The sequence below is a fragment of the Larimichthys crocea genome, chromosome XV (genome assembly GCF_000972845.2).
Source record: "Larimichthys crocea isolate SSNF chromosome XV, L_crocea_2.0, whole genome shotgun sequence".
Taxonomy (NCBI): domain Eukaryota; kingdom Metazoa; phylum Chordata; class Actinopteri; family Sciaenidae; genus Larimichthys; species Larimichthys crocea.
Window position 1 is genome coordinate 6,688,171 of NC_040025.1, and position 27,606 is coordinate 6,715,776.

Consider the following 27,606-nt stretch of genomic DNA (forward strand, 5'->3'; position numbering starts at 1 on the left):
GTGGCCTGGGGATGAAGGTGCCGACCACGAACCATAACCAAACCCAGGTTTTGTTTAACTAATAAAGTCAGACAGAATAGACAGAATCTGATTTTACAAAACTGGGTATGGTAGGATAACCAAGTATTACGTGTGCTTGTCCATGAGGCAGACCAAAAACCAGCTCACTTAAAGAAGCACTTTGCTCGGGTAATGGTGCACAGACAGCCGTCCCACTCAGATGTGTCCACACAAATCTAATAGCTGGTTAAGAAGTACATGAAAGCAGCGATGTTCTGCCAGTAGTCAAGATATCATGTCTGTTTCTTTCCTGTCTAGACACCAGTACGGCCACAATGGACTGTGATAAAGTATGCAGGCTTTTAAATGAACTGAGCAACAAACAAACAACATTCAGCCCTCCTCCATTAACCGAACACTGTGACAAAGGCCTGTGTGCCCTGAGAAGCTGTGTGACACACAATGATCAGAGTGCTAACAGGAGAACCAGGGATGGGAACTGATTTTTACATTTTATCTATATCACTGCCATGATTGATTCAGCTCATGGCCCAGATTCTTTATCGACTCCCTTCTTGATTCCTGATCAATGTCCTGTGTGGAAAATAAATCGTCCTGCGCAGCGTCATTACAGCTGTTTTAGAAAACAGCATTCGTGTGTGTTTAACCTCAGTTTGATTTGTAACCACTTCTCATTTCTCAACCCCAGAAAATATTTGTACAGCATCCAAACTCATTCACGTTTCCTGAGTGAAAGAAAAAAAAAATCTACTAATCCTGCCTGCGTGGTACAAATGTTATTAGAACACAGGATATTTACCCTCGACAACAGACGTGCTGCACAGCTGGAAATCAGTTGCACTTGAGTGTCAAATATGTGGCATTCCTGAAAATTGAAGCTCATTCTGCATAGAAAGCATATTGTTGGTGTCTCAGAATGACTTGAAATGATAATTTTACAGACATCTAGAACTGTTGTCATCTTTCTTTGTGAAATGAAGCCATGATTTGGACTGTTTCTTCCTCTCCGCTATGACTCCTTCTTTATAGATGCATGAAGAAAAACATGCTGCCATCAATAAAGGTATTAATAAGCTCATGGAAATGGACAATTTGGAACCAGTTGTCAACTGGAATGGTTCTTTGATTCCCATCGCCCAAGAGAACATTGGTGAACAGTCAGATTGCCATTCATTCTTTGTTGAGATTAGGATTTCTTTTTCAAGACACACCTTTGATGGTAATACCTGCTAAGTTTGGATCGCATGTTGGCACAAATGTACTCAAGTGTTTCCCAGTTTTTAACCGAAATCACTAACAAACAGTCAGAAGCTCACCAACCTCAGGACAGTGCTTTAAAAGGCTGAGGAGCAAGAGCTTGAAGAAAAGGTCAAGAGTCAAACACTGGAAATAAACTAGTTTCTATGACATCTGAAGGAAAAGGTGTTTTTCCAGTTTATCATTGCACTGTACATTTCTGAATGCAGCACTTTTTTACTGTGGTTGTGCTACTTTTCCTCGAATAAATGATCTGAATACTTCTACCACCACTGGCCACTGTGTCCAGTAAATATCAATGGTTTCTACACAGTTCAGTCCAGCCCCAAAATAGAGAAGTTTAGTCTAACTGTGGCTAAAGTGGAAGTAGAGTCATTCAAATCAAAAGAGGTTCAGAAGCTCACCAACCTCAGGACATAAACTAGTTTCTATGACAGTCAGTCACATCTGAAGGAAAAGGTGTTTGTTTAAATTGTCACAGAGGTTGAGAAACTTCATAGAGAGAGAGTCACAATATAAAAATGAACTGTACAAGTGGAGACTGTGCAAACATTTGGACAATGTCTCCTCAAAGGCATTCACTGTGTGTCGTCGTGTAAAGAATCAAAGTGTGATTGTTAGATTGTTGTGGTGCTTTTTTTTTTTTTGCTTTTGAAGCACACTGAGCGCTTTAGGATTCCTCTTGTGGGGATCTTGTATATCCACAGCAACTTCATGGAAATCCAACCATTAACAATCATAACCTAAAGTAGACTGAAGATGTTCCTTTTTGATAGAGCTGGCATATGAATCACTGATGTACTACATACTTATACAGCCTTTATAGGGTACAGTTCATTCTGCACTGTACGACCTAAATGAAGCAGAATATAGATCCAGTGTAATAGTACAGAACATTCACGACTGGTTAACCATTCAGCGCATTGTTGCACATCATTAAACAGACTTTAAGGGTCTGCCATATTACATAAGGGGGTGGCTTTGGCCTGCAACAGTCATTAAATGGGATTGGATAATTGGGAGTTGCTGCAGCTTTGCTGAACTAATTGGACCAATCCCCAACATACACTTTAACCCTTTAACATACACTGGATTAAAAGCAGTTCTCTCCCTGGATTACTGCGCTGCTACATAGATGCTGCACTTACAAACTCCACAAAAACTTTGTTTGACGTTCATGGATAGATTGAATTATGAACCATTAACAGAGGCAGAACATGAACAATGTGCATTTAAAGTGGGGTGAGGAGGGGGGCCAATAACATTCCTCTCTTAGATAATGACTTGCCTTGCCACTTGTTATCTTCTGTGTAATATGTTACAGCTTCTCTTAATATATCCTTTACCTACACTACATCTTAATAATTAAACTTCAAAAACTTTAAGCAGTATTTCTGTGAGAAAACATGCACCATCACTGTAGCTGCAGGTAACACCCAGCTCTGTAACAAGTCTTATGGCAGAGACTACCTTATCTTTATGAGCAAGCTGCAGCTTGGAGCAGAAATCCATATCTGAGGACTACTGATGTCAATTGTGTAATCTTGGCTTGGACTGGGAGACGACACATTTATGTGTAAAAACAGAGAGCCTGCATTAACAAACTGGACTGTGGAGCTTGAAAGACCAGACAGGAAGTGTCTGGTACAACACAAAATCAGGTTGTGCAGAACCCGGCGGTCCAGGGTTACCTTCGAACACTCGTTTTTTTAATCTGTCTCTCTCAAACTTGACAACTTTATGGAAGTGCAATGATACATCACTGGAATCCCCCTGAAATCACATTAATCATGTCTCTATGAAGTCAAAAAAATCAAGTAAGTGTGTTTTAAAATGTATTACTCATTTGTTAAAATAAAATTTGGGTTCAGCCAACTGGATGTTTGTCTGTGCTTGACTGACGGCAGTTGGCGGGACACCAGGGTGCCGGTGTTAGAACGTAAGGAACTAAAGACATAGTAAGCACGCGTGCTGTAGCTACATGGTGTCTTTATAGTGGTGCTGAAGAATAAGAAGCACAGGTACATTTACATACTGTCTTTGCCTGGTAACAGAACAGAAAGTCTTGCAGGACAAGACGTGTGCTCATGTTTGTAAGTTAAACAAGAAGGAGAGCAAGAGATCGAATGTGAGTTATTGTTTCAAATCTTCAGCTCTGGTGTTGTGTTGCGCAGTTAGACCACCGGCTCCATCCACTGTATGACAGACCGCTGACGCTCCTTTAAACACGAACACATTGGCTGCATCTGACTAAGGTCTCCATCTACGTATATAAATGTAGACAGAAACCAGAATGGAGGCACATCATGAACAGATGTGCAGATATGTATGCCGCAGCAGACAGAAAAAAACCCCAATCTCATTTCATTTTTTAAGCTGCACACAGAGTACATTGCACTGTACATTTCTGAATGCAGCACTTTTTACTGTGGTTGTGCTACTTTTCCTCGAATAAATGATCTGAATACTTCTACCACCACTGGCCACTGTGTCCAGTAAATATCAATGGTTTCTACACAGTTCAGTCCAGCCCCAAAATAGAGAAGTTTAGCCTAACTGTGGCTAAAGTGGAAGTAGAGTCATTCAAATCAAAAGAGGTTCAGAAGCTCAGGACATAAACTAGTTTCTATGACAGTCAGTCATTTTCCAGTTGTTTAAATTGTCACAGAGGTTGAGAAACTTCATAGAGAGTCACAATATGAAATGAACTGTACAAGTGGAGACTGTGCAAACATTTGGACAATGTCTCCTCAAAGGCATTCACTGTGTGTAGTCGTGTAAAGAATCAAAGTGTGATTGTTAGATTGTTGTGGTGTTTTTTTTTTTTGCTTTTGAAGCACACTGAGGGCTTTAGGATTCCTCTTGTGGGGATCTTGTATATCCACAGCAACTTCATGGAAATCCAACCATTAACAATCATAACCTAGAGTAGATTGAAGATGTTTTGATAGAGCTTATAGTTAGAGCTGGCTCAGGTGTCTTCTATCCTCCTCTCTCTCTCCATCCGTACACATTCATGTCCCATTAGTGCATGTTACTAACTCAGCTTCTTCCAGGAGTTTTTCTGCTACAGTCGTGACTATGTCTAGATTTTTTGATTATTATTATTATTGTTAGTCCTACTATTAGTCATATCTCCATCAGGCCGTCCACCAATGAGCTTGGTTCTGTTGGACAGAAAGACAGACAGCTGGATGCCTGAACAAAATCGTTCTTTATTCAGCTGCTAGTGGGACAACAAACACTCCACGGCAAACTGAATTGGCCCAGAAACATGAGGTACACAGGCCAATAGCTCTTAACAGTGATCAAGTGTTTCAGAATAGATTTCTCTCACTTGTCACACTCATTATTTATGCCTCATAACGTCGACTGCTGTGATCAATATCCTACCATAAACAACAAATAACAGAGCTCTCCGTTAATATCTCGGAGGAAATGATTGGGCTCGGTACAGCCTGTGGCACCACAGATCATACTGTAGCTGTTGAATAATGGACGAGCAGCATTAAAAAAGTCCAGAGGTGTTAAACCCAGGAGCTGGGTGACATTATTCCCCTAAACAAAGCGGCAGCAGCTGCTATAGTTTGCTTCGAGCTGTTGTTGGAAGCCTGTTGTATTTCTCAGGGGGTTGGCCACAGTTTCAGTGCAGTGATTATTTCCTGCAAGTACATTACATAACAGCGTTGTTACAGATGCAGCTGATGCGCTGGTCGCACTTTATCTGCTGCATGCAAAAAGTGAATTAATGCTGCACTGCCGCTCTGATGTGATGCAGTGTGTTAGATGTCGTGTGTAAGGCACCATTGACCTTCTTGATGCTATTCTGTGGCCCATTGTTTAAAGGCGGTTCAGCACCAGCGATTCCAGACAAAAGAAAATGTTCAAATCTTCTTCAGCTGAATAAGTGAAAAAAAAAAAGCTGTTAGCAACTTCCAAAAATATCTTTATCTGTATCCTCCTACAGCAGGCCACTTATTTTTGGACTAATGTCTGCAACTGAAATTAGAAAGGATTCTGCATGAACAGATTTGAGATGTCTCTCTCTTGTTTTGATCTATTATAAACCATTCATTTAGATTAAACAACCTACCTCCATGAGGATTAACTCCACCCAACCTCTCTCTCTTGATTTCTTCTAAAACTAGTCTTGGCGCTTGGCTGTTGCACCATAGATCCCATACTGGATCTGTGTGGGTGTCAGACAACAAAGACGAGACAAAGTCAAAATGAACGGTACGAGTGTTTGGACGCAGCCCAAGACAGCATGAAAAAAGCCACCTGTATGCCTGAACGGCGAGACTGAGTAAATCAGTGCGGGGACTATGAAAGGAGGGAGAAATCATCATGACGAGGGTCAGGGGGGGTTTTTATGTTACTCCTTCAAGGCTCCTCTGATCCTCTGCGTTTACTGCCTTTCTGATAGAGCTGACACAAGGGAGCATTGTCTCACTGACTGCACTGTCCACTGCCAGAGTGATTTGTTTTTCTCCTGAAGACTCACCTGGGAACCTGATTGATTAAGGTCATCAGCTAGGCCTAATGACAACTTGGGTCTTTGCAGTTGTCGGCATCATTACTATAAGTTATGAAAAGGTATTCCTCCACAAAGTAGGAAGTAACCTTTATCTGACCATCTGACTGCAACCAACTGTAAAGATGGCTAAAACTACAAAACTCTGTCTTCTCTACTCATCATTTTGAGTCATTCTGTAAAGATAGAGGGCTTCAAATTTTACAAAATAGTTTACGCAAAAAGTGTGAAATGCATTCTATTGGACATGGCCATGTGAATTTGCCATCGCATTTACAAATACTGTAATAATCAACCAATACCATACATACATCTGAATAGGTTTAAAATCAGAAAGCCAGAACCAAAAGTTGAACTCCTGTACTGTATGTATGTCTGATATCCAGAATGGTGATATTAAAATACATATATATATTCCGAACATATCAAATGTGACTGGAAAATCCAGCAAAGAGAAAGAAACTTGACAGCACCGCAGTAACTACCCAAGTGTTAGAGGTTGGTAATTATAGTTTTAGCAGAGACTGAGACTGGCGAAAAGACAGCCTTTATAGCAGCACACTCAATCCTCCTCACATCCGGCCCAGAAGCACTCTCCCAGTGGCCCTGCACAAATCTGATATATGACAAAATCAGGAAACTTTAGGGTACGAGTGAGTCACCTCGCTTCCTTCTCACCTCTGTTGAGAGCTGCACATTTACAGCACCGATCAGCAGGATGCTTAGTGACGCTGCTGATCATATCTTTCACATATAGATGTTTACCCATGTGAGACAGTCACCGGTAGGAGAGATACGTCTACATCAACCATGAAATGTAATTTAACCCTGACTGGACTGGTGGTTGTTTTACCACAATCTCTAAATGCTATGCGCATGGTTCATAGAATATAATATTCAGAGGCACCAAACTTTCCAGAGCGATCACAGGAGAGGGATGCCTAAAGTGCAGAGACTGGTTGCATCTCTCGATGGGATCTGAATATATGTGATGGGCTGTGATGGGTCATCATCTGCTGAGTGTGTAAGTATCCTGGCTTGAAAATGGCCAAACTGGATTTGTAATTGAATAACTGCTGTAGTGCAAAAAAAAGTGATTTCCGTGCACATTTTATTTGAAGGTGAAGAAATCAGATCATCCCAGAGGATTACCCCAGCCACTACAATTTAAAGGAAGTAGTGAACGCGCTGAAATTGGATTTTGAGAGTTAGCTAGTGCTGATGAGTGTATGTAATCCCGCAGTTTGCTAGTATCGAATGATGACAAGCTGGGGTTGTGATTTTGACTAAGTTGCAATGACAACTGCATTTCCGTGCCATGGTTTACTGAACTAACAGCACAGAAACAAGCAAACAGCCTCATCACAGGATTAATCCCTCCAGGCTGGCACTGTCCGAAAGCCTATTTTTAATTCGAGTGTTGTCTGATCGCGGAGATTCTGGGACGGAAAACTCTCTCTTTTGCTTATCAGTCCGGTCAGCGAGAATGCTTCATTTTCCAGCAGTGATAGAGTCCGCCATGAGCGTCACTAGTCTGTCCACCAAGGTCGAGTATTAAATGAAACAATCCGCTTTGTGAGAAATACAGAGCCTTGACTTTGTGACTAGTGCAGACAGATACTGTTTACACTCTTTTGAGGAGTGTGTGCACATGCTGCGATTATGACATGATACCGGGCAGGCACTAAGAGCTGTGTGGTGTTCGGCGATAATGAAACGTGAGGGAAACAGATGCGGGTCCATCTTTAGTTCAGTCACTCGTGCTCGTACACGTGTCATGAGAGGTTTCCTGTGCCAGCCAGCCAGACACCGAAGGGCAGCAATCCATTGAGTCTGCTGGTCTCCAGTTAACCAGTTTAACGACTTACAGTCTGACTGGAACTCCATAATGCACTCCCAATGGGCCCTCTAACCCATACAGCAGTAAACCTAGAGGAGAGCTGCAGCTGCTGATAAGCACTGATACAGTCCCATCCACTAACAAGAGGAAATGGATGCAGATGTACCATTATGTAGCATTACATATCAATGACTGCATTGCAGACTGAGCTGGTTAAGATGATCCATACAGTTCTATTAATAGGTCAGTGTCCAGTCAGCAAAACTGACACACAGGAAAGTAACTTCCCACCGAACACACACACACACACACACAGTCCTACACAGGCTCATAAATAGTTGGAAGCAGCGTATGGGATCAATACACAGGATGACTCAGATTGCACAGAGCACGGCCACTACAGCTCAAAACAGCCCTGAATGCCCCCAAACCAGATATAGCCTCTGAGATGTAATACTGCAGCTCTGTATTCACCTCCGAGCGCTGCAAAGAGCAAAGCCAAGGACAGAGAGGCTGAACGTTAAAGTGCCTCGTCACTTCAGGACAAAAAAAAAAAACAACAAAAAAAAAAAACATTCAAAGCAATTCAAAGGGCTGAGCTATTACCAGCAGCGCAGCATCAGAGGAACGCACTGTAGCGGCTAACGGATGAACAGTGTGAAAGGCTTTCCAGGTGGACACTGGCCTGACAATCACATGTTGGGTGTTACAGTAGATCAGTAGATAGAGAACACCACTCTTAATTTCTATATCAAAGTTTTATTTAATGACTTCAATGTTCCTCAGCAGATAAACATGTTCAACTGACAACACTGTGCGTTTATGTCCAGGCCATCATTTTATTTTTCGACTTTTATTCTAAAGAATCAGATTTTCCCTCAGTGTGGTGTGGCACATTAGCCTGTTTCTAGGTCTCTGAAGAGCCACTTAACATCTTTGATTTTCTCAGGCAGTCAAACAAGTGACGGAAAAAATGGCCACAAGAGGCTAATGAGCGTGTATGAGAGACAGACAGCTAATCAGGGTGTTGTAAGTGGAAATATAGACTCTTAATATTCATCATTGTTTCTTTGATTGATCAAAAAAAATAATAAATCCAGCGAGCAGCATGTCAGGTCGAGTGAAAGAAATTAAAGTGTCAGTTCAGCTCTGAATACTCAAACTGGAGCTGCAGCTAATTCCAAACAAATTGTTTTCGGGACTTTTTGTCATTATCAAACAAAGTGAAAGTTTATTTACATTTCCATAAAGTTGAGGGACATTGTATGAAAGAATGATCAAAACTGATGCAGCAGAGTTGAAGGAATCCTCATTCTTTGTCTCTATGGGCCAAAGTCAACAAACACTGCAGCCTACATTCCCCATAATGCAACTTGATAGTGTCTCAATAAACCCTTCCTGCATGGTCTGCATCCAGTGTCTCAAACTTCATGCCCACGCTGTGTAACACAAGCTTTATGTTAAAACCCTGATGACATCAACAGGGTTGTTTTCTTGATTCCATTTGATGAAGCTCCTCCAGAACCACACAAGACATTTTACAGCTGTTTTTTTTTTTCGCAGGCTGAGCAGTGCTAACCATGAAAAAAATAATAATAATTTTGGGCTTGAAAAACTGCCCCATAACACACACACACACACACACACACACACGACCGTGCTAGACTTCCTTTTCTTTCTGTTAGATAACGAGAGAGGAAAAAACACTTCTGAACTCTTTGTTCTTTGAGCCTCTCCTCTGTAGCAATGATCACTGATAGCAGGTAAGCAATTCAATGGAACTCCACCACACACACACACACACACACACACACACACACACAGATATATATACGTTTATATCCTGACTGACAGAGACGGAGAGACATTTTGGTTTGGCTGTCATGTCAACATTTTAGGGTGCACCAGGAGGTTTTTTTGAAGGTCAATCTTAACGCTGACAGTTTTGAAATGAAGCTGTCATCGCCAAGCTTCACTCTCTAAACCATTTTAGGTACAAACAGTTCTAAATGATAAAAAAAAAAAAAGTTCTCAGACAGAAATGCATCCTTGTCGTGATGCATAAGCCTCTGAAACAGCCGTGTAAGAGTGCTCAACCTGCACCACAGCGCTGTGTGAGAGGTGGATGGCACTCACTGGTCTGATATAATGGTTGAATCATGCACTGCCATAACAATGCAACCTTCACACACACACACACACACATATGCACACCAACACCATGTCGCACTCGTTGGCAGGTGCAGCCTCTGTGTGGACTGCCAGACAGCCGTCCAGGGCTACAAAACAGCCAAGGAAGCCAGCCAGGCACAGGCACCGGCCAGGCTAGCACGGCTAGCAGGTTGCATGCACACAATCCCTGCCTGCAATGCGTGACACGACCAGCGACGAGCCATGAATCAATCACACATGCTAACCACGGAAGGCAGATGCATCTCCCACACATACACACACACACACACACACACACACAAGAATCCAGGCAAGGACACGCTCGTCTAAATCCATTGTCTCTGGGGTTTGCCGTGGAAACACAGACGGATGATGAAAAGATGGATGGATGGGTGGAAGGAAGGATGGAAGGATGCAGAGATAGATAGCTCACCGGTTTGCCTTCTTCCTTTCTCTCCACCTCTTTCAGCACATTATCCAGGCTAAGTGTGCGCGTGTGTATGTTGTGTACATGTGTGTGTGTGTGTGTATGTGTATGTGTGTATGTGTGGTGAGCCAGCAAGGATACACACTGCTACATCCCCTCCTCTCCCTCTCTCTGACGATCCCTCCCTCTTTCTCTCTCCTCCCTGGGATTTATTTAATTATTTCCTCCCTCCCTCCCTCGCTCAGTCCCTCTCTCTCCTCACAGCTGATAGAGTCGCCTTGCTATTTAATTCTCTCTCTCTGTCTGCTTCTCCCTCCTCCTCCTCCTCCTCCTTCTTCTTCTTCTAGGACTTGTTATCCTCGATGAAGCCGTATCTCTTGTTTTTTTTTTTTTTGGTGTGGCAGGCTCAGCCAAAAATAGAAGAATAAAGGAGAAAAAAAAAATGGAGTGCCTGCCTTGTGTATTAAGAGCTGATATCACACTACAATGCTCTCTCTCCCTCCCTCCCTCTCTCTCCCTCCCTGTCTCTCACGCCGTGTCCCTCACCCGCCTCTGTGTCTTGTGTGATGCAGTAACGCCGTAGGCTCCTCCCTGGAGAGATAGCGGTGCCACACAGCTGAGAGAAAGGAGAGAGGGGGATGCTGGGAAAAATTGGTGGCAGTGGGAGGGGGAGGGTGGGGCATGCGTTGGGAGGGGGTGGGCGTGGCTTGGTAATGGTAGTGGTGGTGGAGGTGGTGGTGGAGAATCCGGTGCAAGGCAGGGCAGCCTACACTGAGCGCATCATACAGGATTTCAACACTTCCACCTCCTCCCACCCTCCATCATCCTCTCTCCACACAGAGGGAGGTCTGTTCACTCTACACACACACACACACACACACACACACACACACGCACACGCACACGTAATCACACTTTATGGCTGAAAAGAAGCCAGAAGCCTGCTGCTTTCAAGAGGAGCCTTGTCTATTGTTGTCAGCTCTACCTCTGCACATCAACACGACATTTCTGTATTTATTCTGGTGACATCAATTTATTGTTACTATAAGCGAATCCATTTATACTGGAGTTTAAAGTGGTTGTTAGGAAATGAACTGGACCACAGGACAGAACGCAGACAGATTACTTTATGGCACAAAAGAGCTGTACATATCAGAGTTTAATGACAGGTGACGGAGGGAGTGACGGCAGTGTTGATCCAGTCCTTTGGCTAACATTGAAGTACTGGATGGAACATTTATGGTCCCCAGAGGATGAATCTTATTGAATTTGGATGAATGAAGTTTGTGGGTGACCATGAAACGTCATGTTCACAATGACTTGTAATAACTCGATTGATCCTCTCAGGTCAAATGTTTAATCTGACCCATACTTTGATTGATGACATGTTAATGACATTCCCATCAGCCTCAGTAAGTAAACATCTGAAGCACATATAGTTTACTGTATATGGCACAGAGAGCGGGGTCAGACTTTGCTTTTAATCTTGTTCTCTTTAAAAGGCCAGAGTGGATTCATGGGAAATGGGGTTTTAATTGTACGCGACACAGAGGCTGCCTGTCACAACTGTCATGGTAGTTGAACTCATTATTTTAAGCACACATTTATAGTGAAATCTGTACAGAATCTTTGACTGAACATATCTGTAGATAACTTGACATCTTGTATTAATTAATCAGTAAATACGACCTGAACTCTATCTGAATCCAACCATTAATTCACTTACTGTGGTCCCCAAAATAAAATTTTAAATCAATAACCAATCAATATTTTTTTCTTCTACTATGACTACTTATGTTGAGGGTGATATTACCTCTGGACTCTCATGGAACTCCAGAATAATATTTTTAAACAAAGAATAGTTTTTGACAAAACAACAAAACTATACTGCAGCTTTATATTGTACAGGTTATATGATACCACTTTACTTTAACAAATGGTACGAGCAGTATGTAAACATAAAATAAATAGTTGATAACACGCTATAATGTATGTAGTTTAGAGTTAACAAGAAGCAGTCAGATGATAAATTAGAGGCTAGAGGACACAAGATATGTCAACACTATGTACTATCTCTGTACACTATGAGTTTATTATTAAATACATCCTGTTGTTTCTACTGTTGATTTTTAAGAATCACACAAATTCTCTGTTACACATCAAATATGATGCAGATATGGTCTAAGTGAAGAACCATGGGAATAACGTCGCATCTACAGACTTTATGCGTTACATTAACGTACAGTCTTAATTAATTTGGGACCACTTCATCCTGTTGTATATCTGCACATTTATAGTATTCTGTGAATATACTGTGAGCTCTCACTCTCATTACCGCTCATATACTTGCACATTTCTGCACTGCAGCTCTTTCGTTTGAGAAGATATTGTATATATATCTATATTGTATTATTTGACAGAGACAGTTGAAGAGTGACAGGAATGTGGGCAGAGAGAGATGGAGAATGACGGGTCAGATTCAAACCCTGGGCCGCCGTGGCAAGGACTGAGCCTTTGTACATGGGGCGGATGCTCTACCAACTGAGCTAAACAACCTATTTTTTAATACAAATTTTTTTATTGTCCTATATTTTTATATAAAAATGTTTATTCTGCACCAACTACACCAAGTCAAATTCCTCATAAGCGCAATAAACTTGACTCTGATTGTGATCAAAAGTAAGACGTTTGTTCTTGTTGTTGTATTAAAGTGTGTAAATCAAACTTCTGACAGGCTGTTTTTACAGTTATTTAAGTGTGTAAATCAAACTTCTGACAGGCTGTTTTTACAGTTATTTGGGGTTTTTCTGTGATTTATGATTCTTCCTAAATGTTGCATCGTCACAAATAAGATGTACAAACTGTATAATGATGGTTCACCGCTGCACTGAAATATCTATTGGGTTTTGTTGTCTTATGATGTCTAACATGCAACTTTTTATTATTTGGAATATTCTCTAATGATGAATATCAATATTTAGTCTGTGCACTGTGAGATTACATATTCATATACTTAGCAAGCCAGAACTTTCTGCATGGCGTGATCCTACAAAGGAAGATGGAAAATTATTGAAATTGTTGTTTTTTTGCTTTAGATGGACTAAGCCTTCAATGTTTCAATATAGCCACAAAGTATTAGCTGCTGCATGTTTTATCAGGATATATCAGTGCAGAGTCAGCCTTGAAAAACATTCTAAAAATGAGTAACAGTGTCACCCTCCCTCCTCCACTCATTCTCATTCTCTCCTCCCTTCTCCTCCTCTCTGAACAGAACAGCTCTCTCCGTCCCTCTCTCTCCACTCAGGCACATCAGCAGCAAGCAAATGAGGTTTGAATGAGAGGAAACACAGCAGGAAGCCACAACAATCAGTGTTACATGTGCAATATTACATATCATCCACAGGGCACGATGAGCAAAGCTTTGCCCAAAACATAGACACTCATTTGTGTGTGATTGTACATGTGTGTGTTCTTCATTACCCACCCACAGAATGACAGTAAATCAGTGGTCTACCTCGGGGCAAAAGCACAGGGCTCCCCTCCCATCAAACATGCACACATATATATTAACATACACACACACACACACATGCACAGGCACAGGCACACTCAGGAGTGCAGTCCACAAGCTGCTGAAACATGCTGTCACAGCAAATAGACAGCGAGGGAATGCAGCTAGAAACGTGGGAGTGTGAGAGAGAGGAGGGGGAGGCCGCAGTGATTCGACACTTTTACACAATCACTGAACCTGAATCTGACTTTTTTTTACATGGAGCACAGCACATATATGTGACGAGATGCACGAGAAAAAGCTGATGAAATTGTAGCATCACAAGAATCCTAATATCTGGTGACCTCTGACCTCTACTCAAGTCCAACCATCAGTCCTAGCCAAGGACGTTGCTGCTTGGTCTTTCTACGATGGTGAGCGAAGTCAGTTAGCAATCTAACTGGATAACAAGATAACATAGTTGTATTTGTACAATCACCTCCTGTCTCACAGCTGAATGCAACAAAGAAAAAAAATCTTGGATGGAGTACTTCATACTCGACAGAGCAGCATTCTGTGAAAGTGGACCGTGCGTCACAGCTAATATGATTCCCTCATTTTTGGACTTTCCGTCTCTCCATTATCTCAATGCTCAGCACTGTCAAGATGGCCTGCGATCAGTCTACATCTTGAATTCTCATGTGAAAGTTCACCAAAGAAGAAGCCTCCATGAGGGATTCCTCTGCCGGTGTGTCCTGAATTGGCCTCGGGACAAACTCCAATTTGCACACGAGGTATCGTCAGCTCTAAGAGGAGGACCACCATGAAATTGGCTGAGCACAGTCGCGCTCCCAAGAGCACAAAGCCTTTTGATTTTAATGGCCGCGTGTCCTTCCCTCTCACCAAGCCATTTGAATGTGCAGTGTTAAAGGGCAACTTTATATCATGTAATTAAAGCACTTGTTTAACTTCATCAGTAACTCGTTATTTCTCATTATTTTACTAAATCCAGAGTGAAACTGTACACGGGTTGTGGTGTGTTTGCAAAGTCTGCCCCAATAGTTCCTGGACCATTAGAAAGTACCACACCAGAGGACTCTTGAAGAATAAAGTTTAGAGTCTGGCTCCAACACTTACCCAGGAAAACATTCAACTCTCAATTTTACTGACTTCCCGTGGCTGGAATACACCTCTGACTTCAACATCTAACTTTAACTGTGACAACAGTAAAGACCAGAGGAGAACAGTGTTAACTTTGAATCATGGCTGACCCAGGGTTAGTACTGAGCTGCACTTTGTTCGAACAGTGCTGGTTACTCCTATATATACTCCTATATTATTACTGTCATTATTGCTACCATATCTCCATTACAGTTTATAGTTAGTTGATGATTTGCTGCTGCTGTGCATCTGTGTCTCTCCATCTCTATCACAGGTTCCACTGCAACTGTAATCATTTTATCATTCATTGTAATTCATTGTCATTTTATCAGTCATTGTTATTGTACAGTATGTTTGTGCTGATTTGTTCTGCACACGTGACATCTATTGCACGTCTGTCCGTCCTGGGAGAGGGGTCCCTCCTCTGTGGCTCTTCCTGAGGTTTCTTCCACCTTTTTTCCCTGTTAAAGGTAGTTTTTCCTCACTCGAACTGAGGGTCTAAGGACAGAGGGTGTCACTCCCTGTACAGATTGTAAAGCCCTCAGAGGCAAATGTACTTTGTGACTTTGGGCTATACAAATAAAATTTGATTTGATTTGATTTGATTATATTTGATTTGATTTGATTTGATGTTTGGTGTCTGACTGTAATTGGGAAGCTTGGAGGGGGGTAGAGAGTGAAAGCAGAGCTGATTTACTCACTGTCCTCTCCAGGGCAGGGCATTCCAGGCTTCTCCGGGATACTGGGGAATACTGCAAAATAAAATAAAAAAGGAAACTTAACAGTCATATAAATATGTCGTTCTCCTGTCACCGAGCAGACATGTGAAGGAAAAAGAGGGTCACCATTAGGTCCAGTCATGCATAAAGTTTGTTTGGTGCCGTGTCTTTAATGTGGTGTTTAACGTCTCCTAAATCTGTCCAGTGTGGAAAATAGTTTTATGATTCTAAGAATCATTTGAAAATTAAAAGTAGCAGCTAACTCACCATGAAGCTGCAGTCCAGATCTCTTGGTTCGATTATAAATGCGAATTGCCTCCTGGAGCTCCATCTGAGACGAGATGGTACAAGGGTCCCCTACACACACACACACACACACACAGAAACTCAAAGTCAAACATATACATTCATATCAGTATAATCATCATCATCTGGCTAAACGGCTGCAGCACTGGAACATTACTGCTGCACTAGCTCAGTTCTCAGCCCGTCATGAAACAAACAATCAGATGTTTAGAGCCAAAAAGAGTTTAACTGCTGCTAGGATGAGTTCTATCTTCACTAAAAAACGAGCGAGGAACGACACTGAAGGATTTCTGGATGGAAAAGATGTTTTCACTCTTCTCCCACCTGGCTTCAGTAAGAGTTTGACTACAACGGTTTCAAAACAATGACTCCCCAGACAGTTCTGTGTCAAGTTAGACAAGCAGATGTAGAGTGTGGACAGCTGGATGTGAGCACTTCCAGTCATTCCAGTGTGCAGTGCGGTGTGGCACTGATGACTTTTGGACTGCAGCTCAGGAAATGGGCTTCATGCTGCATTTCTGAGCCAGAGTCAGCTGGCGAGACAGAGCGCACAGACTGACATACAGTATTTTACCTTGAGGCACACCCACCTTCATCATCGATCCACTTGAGTGTGATGGGCTGCTGCTTGGCAACGCTGCACATTGTTCTCACCTCCTCACACAACTCCACAAAGGTTACCGTGGCTGCCAAGTCTGTGATCAGCATGTCCCTGAATGCACACAGAGACAAAGACAGAGAGAGACAGAGAGAAAATGTCAAGACTGAGTCACTCTGTTTCAGGGAGCAGAGATCAAAAGATCCCTCAGGGGGGGTCCACAAAGTCAACAACAAAATGAGGAATTCATTCTCTGTTACTGAATTTGATGTAAGTGTCCCTGATGGTCTGACATTGTAGGTTACACACTTCTAAGTTATGGGTTGATTCCTTTATCTGTTATCTGGCTCAGTATTTACTGTGGACCTGGGACGTGCCAATAGGTTTGTTAATGACGCACTGACTGCAGAACCATGTAATTCACTGAGCATGTCTGTTGTTTGTGTTGGCTCCGCTCAGTCTCAGCTGTTTACCAGCTTACACTGAACATAACGGGAACATTCAGGATAGATTATGCAGGTGTTTATAAGCAGTATCACCTCAGAATGTGAACAAATGGAGAAAATGATTCTGGACTTGGAGCTCAGTTTACTGCTCAGGCTGTGAAAACAGGTGTATAATGAACATGATGGTCTACTCTTGGAGACAGTAGTGTGACCACAGCAGTAGCTGTGTTCAGTGGCAGTAATAATAACAGCACCCCCAGTTTGTGTCTAACATGCTGCATTATCATTACATCATAGAGGTAATGAATGAAGGCCTGTTTTTTAACCACACTTACCTCCTTAAAACTAATACCACCATTTATTTATTTGTTTATTTTTGTGTGTGATACAAAAATAATAGTTACTGTGTATGAAAACATGAAACAATGGAAAGTGAGATTAATATCAACATAAATTTTGGTTCACATCCTACAACTCCAGTGCGGGTTTCCAGCTGTCACCTTGTTCGGGAGAATAAAATCAAAAGAACTTCAGAATGGGATGAAAATTGAGAAATTGATATGCTTGCCTAATACTATGTTTTAATTTAAAGCTCCAGTGTCTCTCTGTTTTGGAATATGGCAGAAACTGAATATAACATTCATGATTATGGTTTCATTTGTGTTTAACCACCTGAAAATAAGATTTGTTCTGTTTTTGTTACTTTAGAATAAACCTTTTATATCTACAGACACATGGGTCCTCTTCCAAGCAGTCCCCCATATTTCTACAGTAGTCCAGAACAGGCAAACTAGACACTGGCTCAACACATTCTGCTGTCACCAAAGCTTCAACGTCTCGTCTGGGAAGAAGAGAATGAGACGATCTGCAACTACACCACATGATGTCACTGAATCCAACACACTGGTAGTTAAATATAAGTAGAAGTGTTCTCATATTTTAAATGATTTCTAAACACAAGCAGCTCAAGAACTTTGTCTAAATGCAGAACATGGATGTGTCCGGACTAGGACTGCCACGATTAGTCGATTAGTCACGATTGCGTCGACAAACAAAATCGTCGACGTAATCATGACTAAACGATGCGTCGACTACTAAATTAGTTGTCGATGCATAGATATTGATCTATTGAGCTGATCGCGCCACTTCTAGAAGCAGCTCTCCACTTTGCTCTGCAGAGAATACATCCAGAGAGAACACTGTTTGATTTTTGACTGACGCAGCGTCAAACAACTCAAAGCAGCTCGAGCTGGCAGGAAGTCGGACACGGAAACAAGAGAGAATCCGATTTTCAAAATAAAACACTAGACTCCAGATTGGAAGTAGCTATTACTCACTGTAGAAACATAAAACAAGAAAACAAGACTGGAATCTGAACAAGTGAACAAAGTCTGGCAGGCAGAACACTCCTGGTGGGATATGAAGCCATGTGGAGAACGAACATCACAGAGCTATGCCCGGTGGAATTCAGGGGTAAGACTCAATACAATTGAACCTTAAATATGAAGCTAATGGAGTGCCGCCCTGCTGGCTATTAGAAAGAATGCAGCGTTAAGACATTTAAAGTTGGCTTCACTTGACAGATCGGGAAACTGTTCATTATTTCTACACTGCCACTAAGGTTGCAAAATTCCGGGAATTTTCAAAGTTGGAAACTTTCTATGGGAATTAACAGGAATTTATGGGAATAAACAAGAATAAACTGGGATGCCACGCCCCCTACCTGCACAGGTGATTTCTATACCTGGACCACACTTTAGAGCCCAGAGCACACAGAGACTATTGAAGACACACATCTGAGCTTGTGGACTACATAATATTGTTCAATAAAATAATTCAAACTTGATAAAATTCTACTTACAAATAAATCTGTTGAAATGTTTTTTTAATTGTTTTGTTTTCCATGGATGTCCGCTTATGAGAAAACTAAACTTAATTCCCGTTAAATTTAATGGGAACCAAATAGGAAACTCTGAGTTTCCGATTTGGAATAGTCCCGAAATTCACAAGCTCAACTTCTGCCACTGATCAAGATAGACAATCATGAACGGGTGAAGGAGCTGAGTTATGTGCTGAGTGGAAGGAATCACAATTCGACGAGAGAAAGATGAGTGTATATCATAAACAGAGACTTTGTACTGATTTGAATACTGAAGCTGTAAAGTCGACAGTTGGGACATGGCGTTGGTTGTAAAGAAACAGAAAGCACCGAGCGGTTGGACTTCATACCGGCACTGGCCTTCAAATGCCCTTATCAGAGCACGACCGGTTTAAATAAGGGAGCGCATGTTCACTTTCAACATCAACCCTCACTGCTCTGCTGCTGGCTGAGTGTGACATTGGGCGCAGTATTCACATTCACCCCTTCAACAATCTGGCGGCAGGGCCGAGCATACAGCCATATATGACGTCAGATATGTGTGTGTGTTTATGCAAATATCACCACTTGAAACATGCTTCTGAATGTATGAGGCTGCGAGCGCGTCTGACAGGTTTCTGGGTGCGTATCGCCAAGTGTTTATGGTGAGTGTTTGTTGGACTCTGACAAAGGTGGAGCAGAGACAGCTTGCTTCCCAGCAGGCATTAGAAAATGTGGAATGATGTCACAGACACACACAAGAGAGTTATGCCTGTGTATTGTGTATTTCAAATTAGATCTGGTTGATCAGACTGTGATCTGATTTATTTATTATTTAAGTTTTGGGTTTCATCACTTCTAATCTTATTGTGCGTACTATACCACGTGACCTTTAATCAACCCTCACCGAAACCTACAAGGGTCTGCGACTTCCTGTTTAATCTTTGTTATCATGAATATGAACACATGGAAAAAATGTCTGAATCTATGACTACAGGGTGACCCTTGCACTATCTGCTGAGGATTGGTCATACAAGAGCAAAATGTTACCTACCTTTCAACCTGCTGATCTTTGTTCCCTCTAATCAACATCGTTCTGTCACCTCTAGCTCAATCACTGCACAACAGTCGCTGTGTGCTGGTGTTTGGTAACACACACTGTGTTACTGGGTTTCCACCTACGACGACTGACATCTCAACCCTGTTCCTGTTCCCACTTTTAACCTCCATTAAAGTGAATGGACGTAATTAAGTGACAGACTTTTGCGGCTAACAACATCTACAGTGTGTGTGTGTGTGCACATCGGCCATTAGTGTGTTTCCCCCACAAGGTCTGAGTGTAAACAGCTCCGTGTATGAGGATATCTCAGATATAATGAACTGTCTGCTGACATTTATCCACTGTGTGATTGTGGGGTATGTTAACACGAGAGACTAGGGAGAATTTCACACAGCAGCAGAGACCTTAAAACTGACAATGTATGCACGTAGGTTTATTAACACGTCAGTAAAGTCAAGTAAAGTACAGACACTTATCTTGGTTGAATGTGCTGCACAAAACATGGACATGTGGGAGGAATTTCTAAGTCATGTGAGCTCCCCTGGTAATACTAGTCCTGTGCGTAATCACAGATTTATGTGGTAGTAAGCAGCCTGTGTTCATAGGGACAGCTATCAAAGTCTCCACAGCAGATTACAGATGTCTGTTAGTGCACACTTTACTTCAGCGGGAAACCATTCACTTTGAAAACCTGACAAATCCACCAGTTACATAGCAATGTGTCAGCTGAAGTTAAGGAAGAAGACACTCTGACTGGTTTGATTCATGCTATGCCCAAAAAAACACACCTAGATTCATTAAGAGACATTAACAGAGCCGTGCCCATATCACAAGCTGTTTGACTACATAAAGTTGGACTAGAGTTGTACACGCCCTACATGAATCCGTGTCATGTACTTTAGACCGTTTGCTATAGATGGTTCAAACAGGGCCCTTCATGTTGTGTGTCACTCAGTGACTAACTAAACTAAACATTTACTCTTAAACTCTCTCTGTCTTGATTTGATTGCAGGAGCAGAACACAACTCATCCCTCTGTTCATGCTGAAATATGTTGCGCTGACTGGATTAATAAAGTGGTGAACAAGCTGGCTTTTCATTCACAGGCTTCAATATTTTGATCTGTTCAACCTTTTCTGATCTCTTAATCATGAGATGCCAGCGCATGCCAGGCTCAGCATACACCAGTGCACCCTGACTGGTAATCCACCACGAATCCAGAAGGTATTCATTTATTCATTCATGCATTGAGTAGTAAGTAATTGATCATATTTATATATGATTCAGTTCTTAATCAATTTATCAAGTGACATGACTAAAAGTGGACTGATATTAGTTGATCAGACATTCTGTAGTCAGAACAAAAACATCTTGTCTGAGGTTCAGCTCCTGATTTAACTGAGGCTTGAGGTCAGTCACTTCAGTGTAAGGACACACTTGTTCCGCTTATATCACTTTTATCAATTTTGAAAGTGTCAAATCTTTTACCGCGTTTCTTCTTTTAAATTTTGAAATGTGACGACGAGTCCACAACACAAACATGATGAGTGTTCATGTCATAGAGGGGACCCAACAACAGATGGTCTCCGGGGGCTTAATGTGGCCCTGTTTATATGCTGAAGAAAGCTGCACTCATTTATGAGCGAGAACATGGTCCAGTGATGAGTGAAGGCCTCTGAGTCAGTTAAGAGGAGCTAAAAGGATATAAAGGATATAAAATCAAAACCATCGAAGACCTTCAATAAAGTTACAACTTTTAATGACATCAGTGCATGTCAGTCAGTGTTTGGAACAAAGTTTAGTCATAAGATAACCTCACCGACACAAGTGACAATGTACATTTGAAACACTTCATTATTTATTCACTTTTTCTTTTTGCTTCATAATGACTTATTTCTTCATTTAATCTATCTCTTGTCATTTATTTGGATCTATTCATTTTATATACCTCTCTTTTATTTTAATATTATATTTTTATTGTTATTTTATCTATTTATTTTTACTCTTACCCTGATAGCAAATATTTTGGCTGTATCATGGCATACATTTGGCATTTTTGGCTTTCTTTTGACATTAGGAAAGCCTTTTGGCTTAACTGTGGTATGATTAGGGTTATACATAATAGATAAGGAGGCGCCAGCAATATATGGCTGAGTTAAGGCACCAGCCAGAAGATTGGGCAAAGAGCGGCATTAAGTATAGGGATGGTATGGCATGTTTATGGCATGCCAGAAGACATTTATGGCTATATTTTTGAAGTCTACGATTTGTTTTGGGTGAATTTTGGCTTTCCTAATTTGGGCCATTTATGGCCCAGACATCCACCCATAACCTTGCCAAAATGACAAGCCAGATTTGGTCCAAAGCGAAGTCAAAAGATTTTTGCTATATATTTATACCATACTTTATTATTTTATTTTTGAAAAAGTTTGTTTATTAATATTGTAACTTATACTGGCTGTCATTTATTACATCCTATGTCAGGAAATGTTACGTAAAATTATTCAAATTGTTAAATAATTTTATAAGACAACTATTGCGATTCACTTACTTGAATATAATAATATATTTGAACTTAGGCTTAGATATGTGAAAATGTCTATATAGAAATGAAGAGTCATATTTAATTACATTTATAATTACAGGGTAATCTCATTACCTCCACATTTACACACACAATACAATACATTTCCCCTCATTAAACAATAAAATAAATATTGACTACATATTAAAATTCGTATCAAGGTGTGGAGCTTTTGAAACATTGTACAGTTATTATTATTATTATTATTATTATAATTATTATTATTATTATCATTCATGCCCAGGTGAGTGTGTTCAGGTACAGGAGTGCAGTGTCACGGTGACCGAGCTGGACCCCACACACTGACCCGTAACACCTCCACATATCTGGGTCCATTCCACAGGTGGTCTCCCTGTCACAGGCAGCCGGCTCACGGACTGTCATCATCTGAGTCAGTACTCACCTGCAGTAGTGTGCTTTAATCTTCACAAACTCGGAGTCCAGGTCCATTATGGATCCGTTTGACGCTAGCATATGCATCGAACAGTTTTACCTCCTAACTAGCCCTTCGTTAACTTGGACAGGCCCTAACTTAGCTGTATCACCCGGTCACGTCGGAACACACCGGTTCACATAACACGTCCAGAGGTCCGGTGGTACCGCTCGGTCCAACAACCCCGAGGAGAAAACTTGTCGAGCTACTTTGAAGTTTCTTTCGTTTGGGCGACATTAAGAGGCTTCTCTGACGGAGGAGTAAAAGTAAAAGTGGCCCGGTTTAACGTGACCTTTTCTGGTTTCACGTTTCAAAATAAAACGGACGCCCGCTGTGTTTGGGCAAGGTTTAGGGCAGCGCTTTTATTTTGAAATGTAATCCCTGAACGCGTGATGGCACGCTGTGGCTAACTTGACAGAGTTTCTTCTGGCTCACTATGGTTACCGGAGTCCAAATTCACCTGTCCCAGTATTTCTAACGGGGCTTGTCGGTTGTCCCATCAGCAACAACAAAGAAAGTCTCTGATATCCATGCAAGAAATCAGAGACAACATATGGCAGATGAATAAAACCGACATAATGCATAATATAATATTTCCTTTATAGGGTCTTATCCTCACACAGGTAGTAATGGATACTTCACGGTCTCTTATATCCTGGTATTTTGGTCATATCCCGATATTAGAGGTGGTCTCTATTTTTGAACAATCTGTTATGTGTAAAGAGTTTTTATATGTGTTTTACATGAAGAGCCATGAAGGTGAACTCAAGCACAGACTCACAGCACAGACTTGGTTTCATGGACACAGGGAGGATGAGGCCTCCTCTACATAAAACACAGTGTCGAGCGCCACCTGCTGCTTGATGAGTGAACGACCTCAGGGAGACATTTGAGAGGGACTGACTATTCAAACTAACACGACAAAGGTAAATCAAGCAATCAGTTTCAAAAGAATCACCATAATTCAGAGGCTACTGACAGCAGTGTGCCAATTAGAGATAGGTTTAATATAATAAATGTCTCCAACAAGCTTCAAGACAACACAGAACCTGTAATATCTTCATTTCACCCGTTCCTTAGTGGTAACCAGAGAATCTGACTATATTGGCATGGTCACAACACCTTTAAGAGTAGATTTAAGACTTTCCTTTTGATAGAGCTTATAGTTAGGGCTGGCTCAGGTCATCCCTTAGTTATGCTGCCATAGGATTAGACTGCAGGGGGACCTTTTTTCCCTGTTAAAGGGTTTTTGTGGGCAAGTTTTTCCTCACTCGAACAGAGGGTCTAAGGACAGAGGGTGTCACTCCCTGTACAGATTGTAAAGCCCTCCGAGGCAAATGTACTTTGTGACTTTGGGCTATACAAATACAATCTGATTTTATTTTATTTGATGTGACAAATACATTGAATTGAAGTGAAGTGAGCCTTGTAAATGGGCATTTAGAGCATCTTTCATAAAGTGACTGCAGTCACTCACCAGCTACAGCTAGTTGATCTCAAGCCCATCAAGTGTCATTACAGCTTCATCCAGATGTCACATGGAGCAACAGCTGGCTGTCACCTCTTTGCAAAGTTAAAAACACCAGTGTAGCAAAACCTTTGAATGAACGCTGCATTAGGCCAGATCCAGTGATATTAACATGTTTACCTTGTGAAGTTGGAGTTACAGCTAATAATATCTCAGCTATTGGACCACTTAGCCTGGCAAACACCTTTTATTAGTTTGCTTACTTCGGCTAGTTTTCTGTTCAGTTTATTTCTTATTGTTTTTGGTGTGAATTGATTGTGGTGTCTTTTTTTATGATTTGTTAGATTTTAGTAACACTTTAGGTACCTCAGCTTTTCTATAGGCAGACATTATAGGACCAGCATGCACCTGAAAACATAGACCCTCTATGTTTTCTTAATTCATCAAGAGAGGCAGCAGGAACCATGATTTCTTTGTTCTGTTTGCTTTTTTCAGAAGGTTCCCAAGGACAGACAAAAAGACTGTGTGGACAGTGGACTTTATGTGGACAGTGGACTTGTTTTACCTGTGTATGATAGATTCCGATAGTGCATCAGTGGCCCTCTGATTTCATTTAAAGAATTAATTAAAGTTTCACTATGGAAGACAAAAGTTCTCGTCTATCCATGCCTTCAACTTCCATCCATTTATTTCAGTCTCAGCTGATCATGATGAAGGTCATGTGAGCATGAGGTGTATGTTGTTAAGTATGTAGCACCCCCTGCTGGGGACATCTCAGCATTACCCAGGACATGATGTCTGACAGCACAGGAGATGCTATGAGGGGGTGTTAGGGACATTATTCGGAATTTTCCTCTCACATACACATATGAAACTATATGCATTCACATACTATACTGAAATCCTGTCACACAACACACTGAATTTTATTATACTGTACAAGAGGTTTTCAGTATGTTGTTGTGAGAGGGACCATTTCATATTGTGTTTTCAGTATGTGAATGAATTTGGTTTCATATGCCAGAGGAAAAGTCAGCTGACTTGACGCATTTCCTGTCAGATTAACTTCCTCCTCCCAGTGTTGCCGTCTCGACCCCAGCATCAAATACAACTTCATCATGTCATGCAAATGAGCCATGTTTCTCAGTTTATCTGCTCTCGGCACACCTTTCCTCATTCATACAAAAGTGGATCCTTTCATGTTATAACAATAGAAATTGTTATATATTATAATCATAATATTCATATAATAATTGTACATAAACGTCAAATGTTTCACATCATAACAATAACTTATCAGGTCTTAATGTGATTTAATGTATTTTTCTGGTGTGGCAGCAATACGCTTCAGTATCAGTCTTACTCATAATTAACCAAATAATTAACCAGGACATTGTTTAACGTGTTTTCTTTAAATGTAACATTTATGGTAAGCTAAAGGCGGATTCCCCATATTTCTTTGTGGAGCCTCAACAAAACAGTCACCAGCACATTGATTCACAATAAGTTCAGAACAAATGCAGTGTAGAAAGCAGACAGTATTATTCAAAATGACTGTGTGACATATGACCTAATGCTCTGTTTCAGCCATTTTAACTCATTTACAGAAAACAGTCCATATGCTGAATAGTGTTATTGTATTTTATTACCATCAGAATCAGAAAAGGCTTTATTGCTAAGTGCGATTTTACACATATAAAAATGTTTTTTCTGGTGTTGTTGGTGCATGACATTCTCTAAATATAAACAATTTAAAATTAAAAACTCCAGGCTCCGGGCCTTGTTGATAAGGCTAGCAGCAAACCGCAACCTCCTGCCAGAGGGGACTGTCTCAAAGAAGAGAGACGGAAGATTGCAGCCAATCAGCTTCTCTGCAGCCCGAATGACACACGGCAGTCTGCCTTTGTCCTTGGCAGTGGCAGCAGCGTACCAGATGGTGATGGAGGAGGTGAGGTTGGACTAAATGATGGAGGAGACACCATCACTGTCTTTTTTCTACAGACCTGTTGGCTCTGTAGACAAACTGCAGTGGGTCCAGGAGGAGGTCGGTGATGTTTTTGAGGTGTGAAAGCACATGGCACTCAAAGGACTTCATGACCACAGAGGTCAGGGCGACGGGTCTGAAGTCGCTCAGTCCTGTGGTCCTTGGGTTCTCGGGAACAGGGATGATTGTTGAGGTCTTGAAGCAGGCTGGCACGTGACATGTCTCCAGTGAGGTGTTGAACACTGGAGACAGATCTGATCAGCACACTGCTTTAAGCTAGATGTGATTTCAAATATTTGTGATTTCATATACTGTAAACTCTGGATCCCTGGAGTTTATATGTACACAGTGCACACACAGCACTTTGTTCCATCATGTTGCAGTTTAGGACACACTGTGTCCGTCCTCTGTTCCAGCTGTAAGTCAAGAGGCCACCAGAGAAGATCAATAAAGTTTACATGTTCAGTCACATGAAGCTTTGAGACGTTCCCTCTCAGATATCCAGTGAATGAAGATCCTGGAGCTGTCACACAGTAAAGTCTGTAGCTTGCTCCAAACTGTTATTCCAGCTTGACTTTAGTCTCTGTACAGTTAAATCTGTGACATAATGATGCAGACAGTACAGCAGCAGTTCTGTAGAGCACTGGTTCCCAAACTGGGGGTCTGCACTCTAGGGGCCGCCAAAGCTTCATGGAGGGGTCACAAAGCCTTCCTGATTTTAAGGAGTCTTAGAAAACCTTTGAGAAAGAAGCATCTCTGAATTTCTTACAATCTGAACAAATATTTACAGGAATAATCTGAACAAATACATGTCTGTGAAGAAAAGTGTCACCACACTGCAACATCACATTATCAATAAGACATACAAACATGCAACTACTGTAGGTAACAATTTGTATCTAAACCTAACCAAACTTTAACTGTAGCAGTGAAATCTCAACTAATAAACTGTTGAAATGTTACAAATACTATGTAACCTGTGTGAAAATGGATCATCAGAATAAAGTGTTAGCAAAGTTTAGATTATTAAGGTAGAAAAACAAAAAAAAACAAAAAAACGATCTGACAGTAGAAAGTCAGAATGAAGACCTGAACACACTCTCTATTCACAGAGCCTTCACTCTGTGCTAAACAGCCTCATCTGCATTAGAAAACAATTTCTGAACAAATATTTACAGGAAATAATCTGAACAAATATTTACAGGAAATAATCTGAACAAATATATACAGAAAATAATATTAACAAATA

The 27,606-nt window shown here is 41.2% G+C and overlaps 1 protein-coding gene across 1 annotated transcript in view; it reads right to left on the reverse strand.

The window, feature by feature from the left end:
• Positions 1-23,166, reverse strand: part of prkcz (protein kinase C, zeta) — a 113,407-nt gene extending 90,241 nt beyond the window's left edge. The window contains exons 1-4 of the mRNA XM_010749875.3: positions 22,876-23,166; positions 16,518-16,639; positions 15,889-15,978; positions 15,604-15,654 (exon numbers count right to left, since the gene is read on the reverse strand). Of these exons, the coding sequence (XP_010748177.2) occupies positions 15,604-15,654; positions 15,889-15,978; positions 16,518-16,639; positions 22,876-22,952 (340 nt within the window). The 5' untranslated portion in view covers positions 22,953-23,166. The remainder of the gene's footprint in view (positions 1-15,603; positions 15,655-15,888; positions 15,979-16,517; positions 16,640-22,875) is intronic.
• Between the last annotated feature and the right edge of the window lie 4,440 nt (positions 23,167-27,606).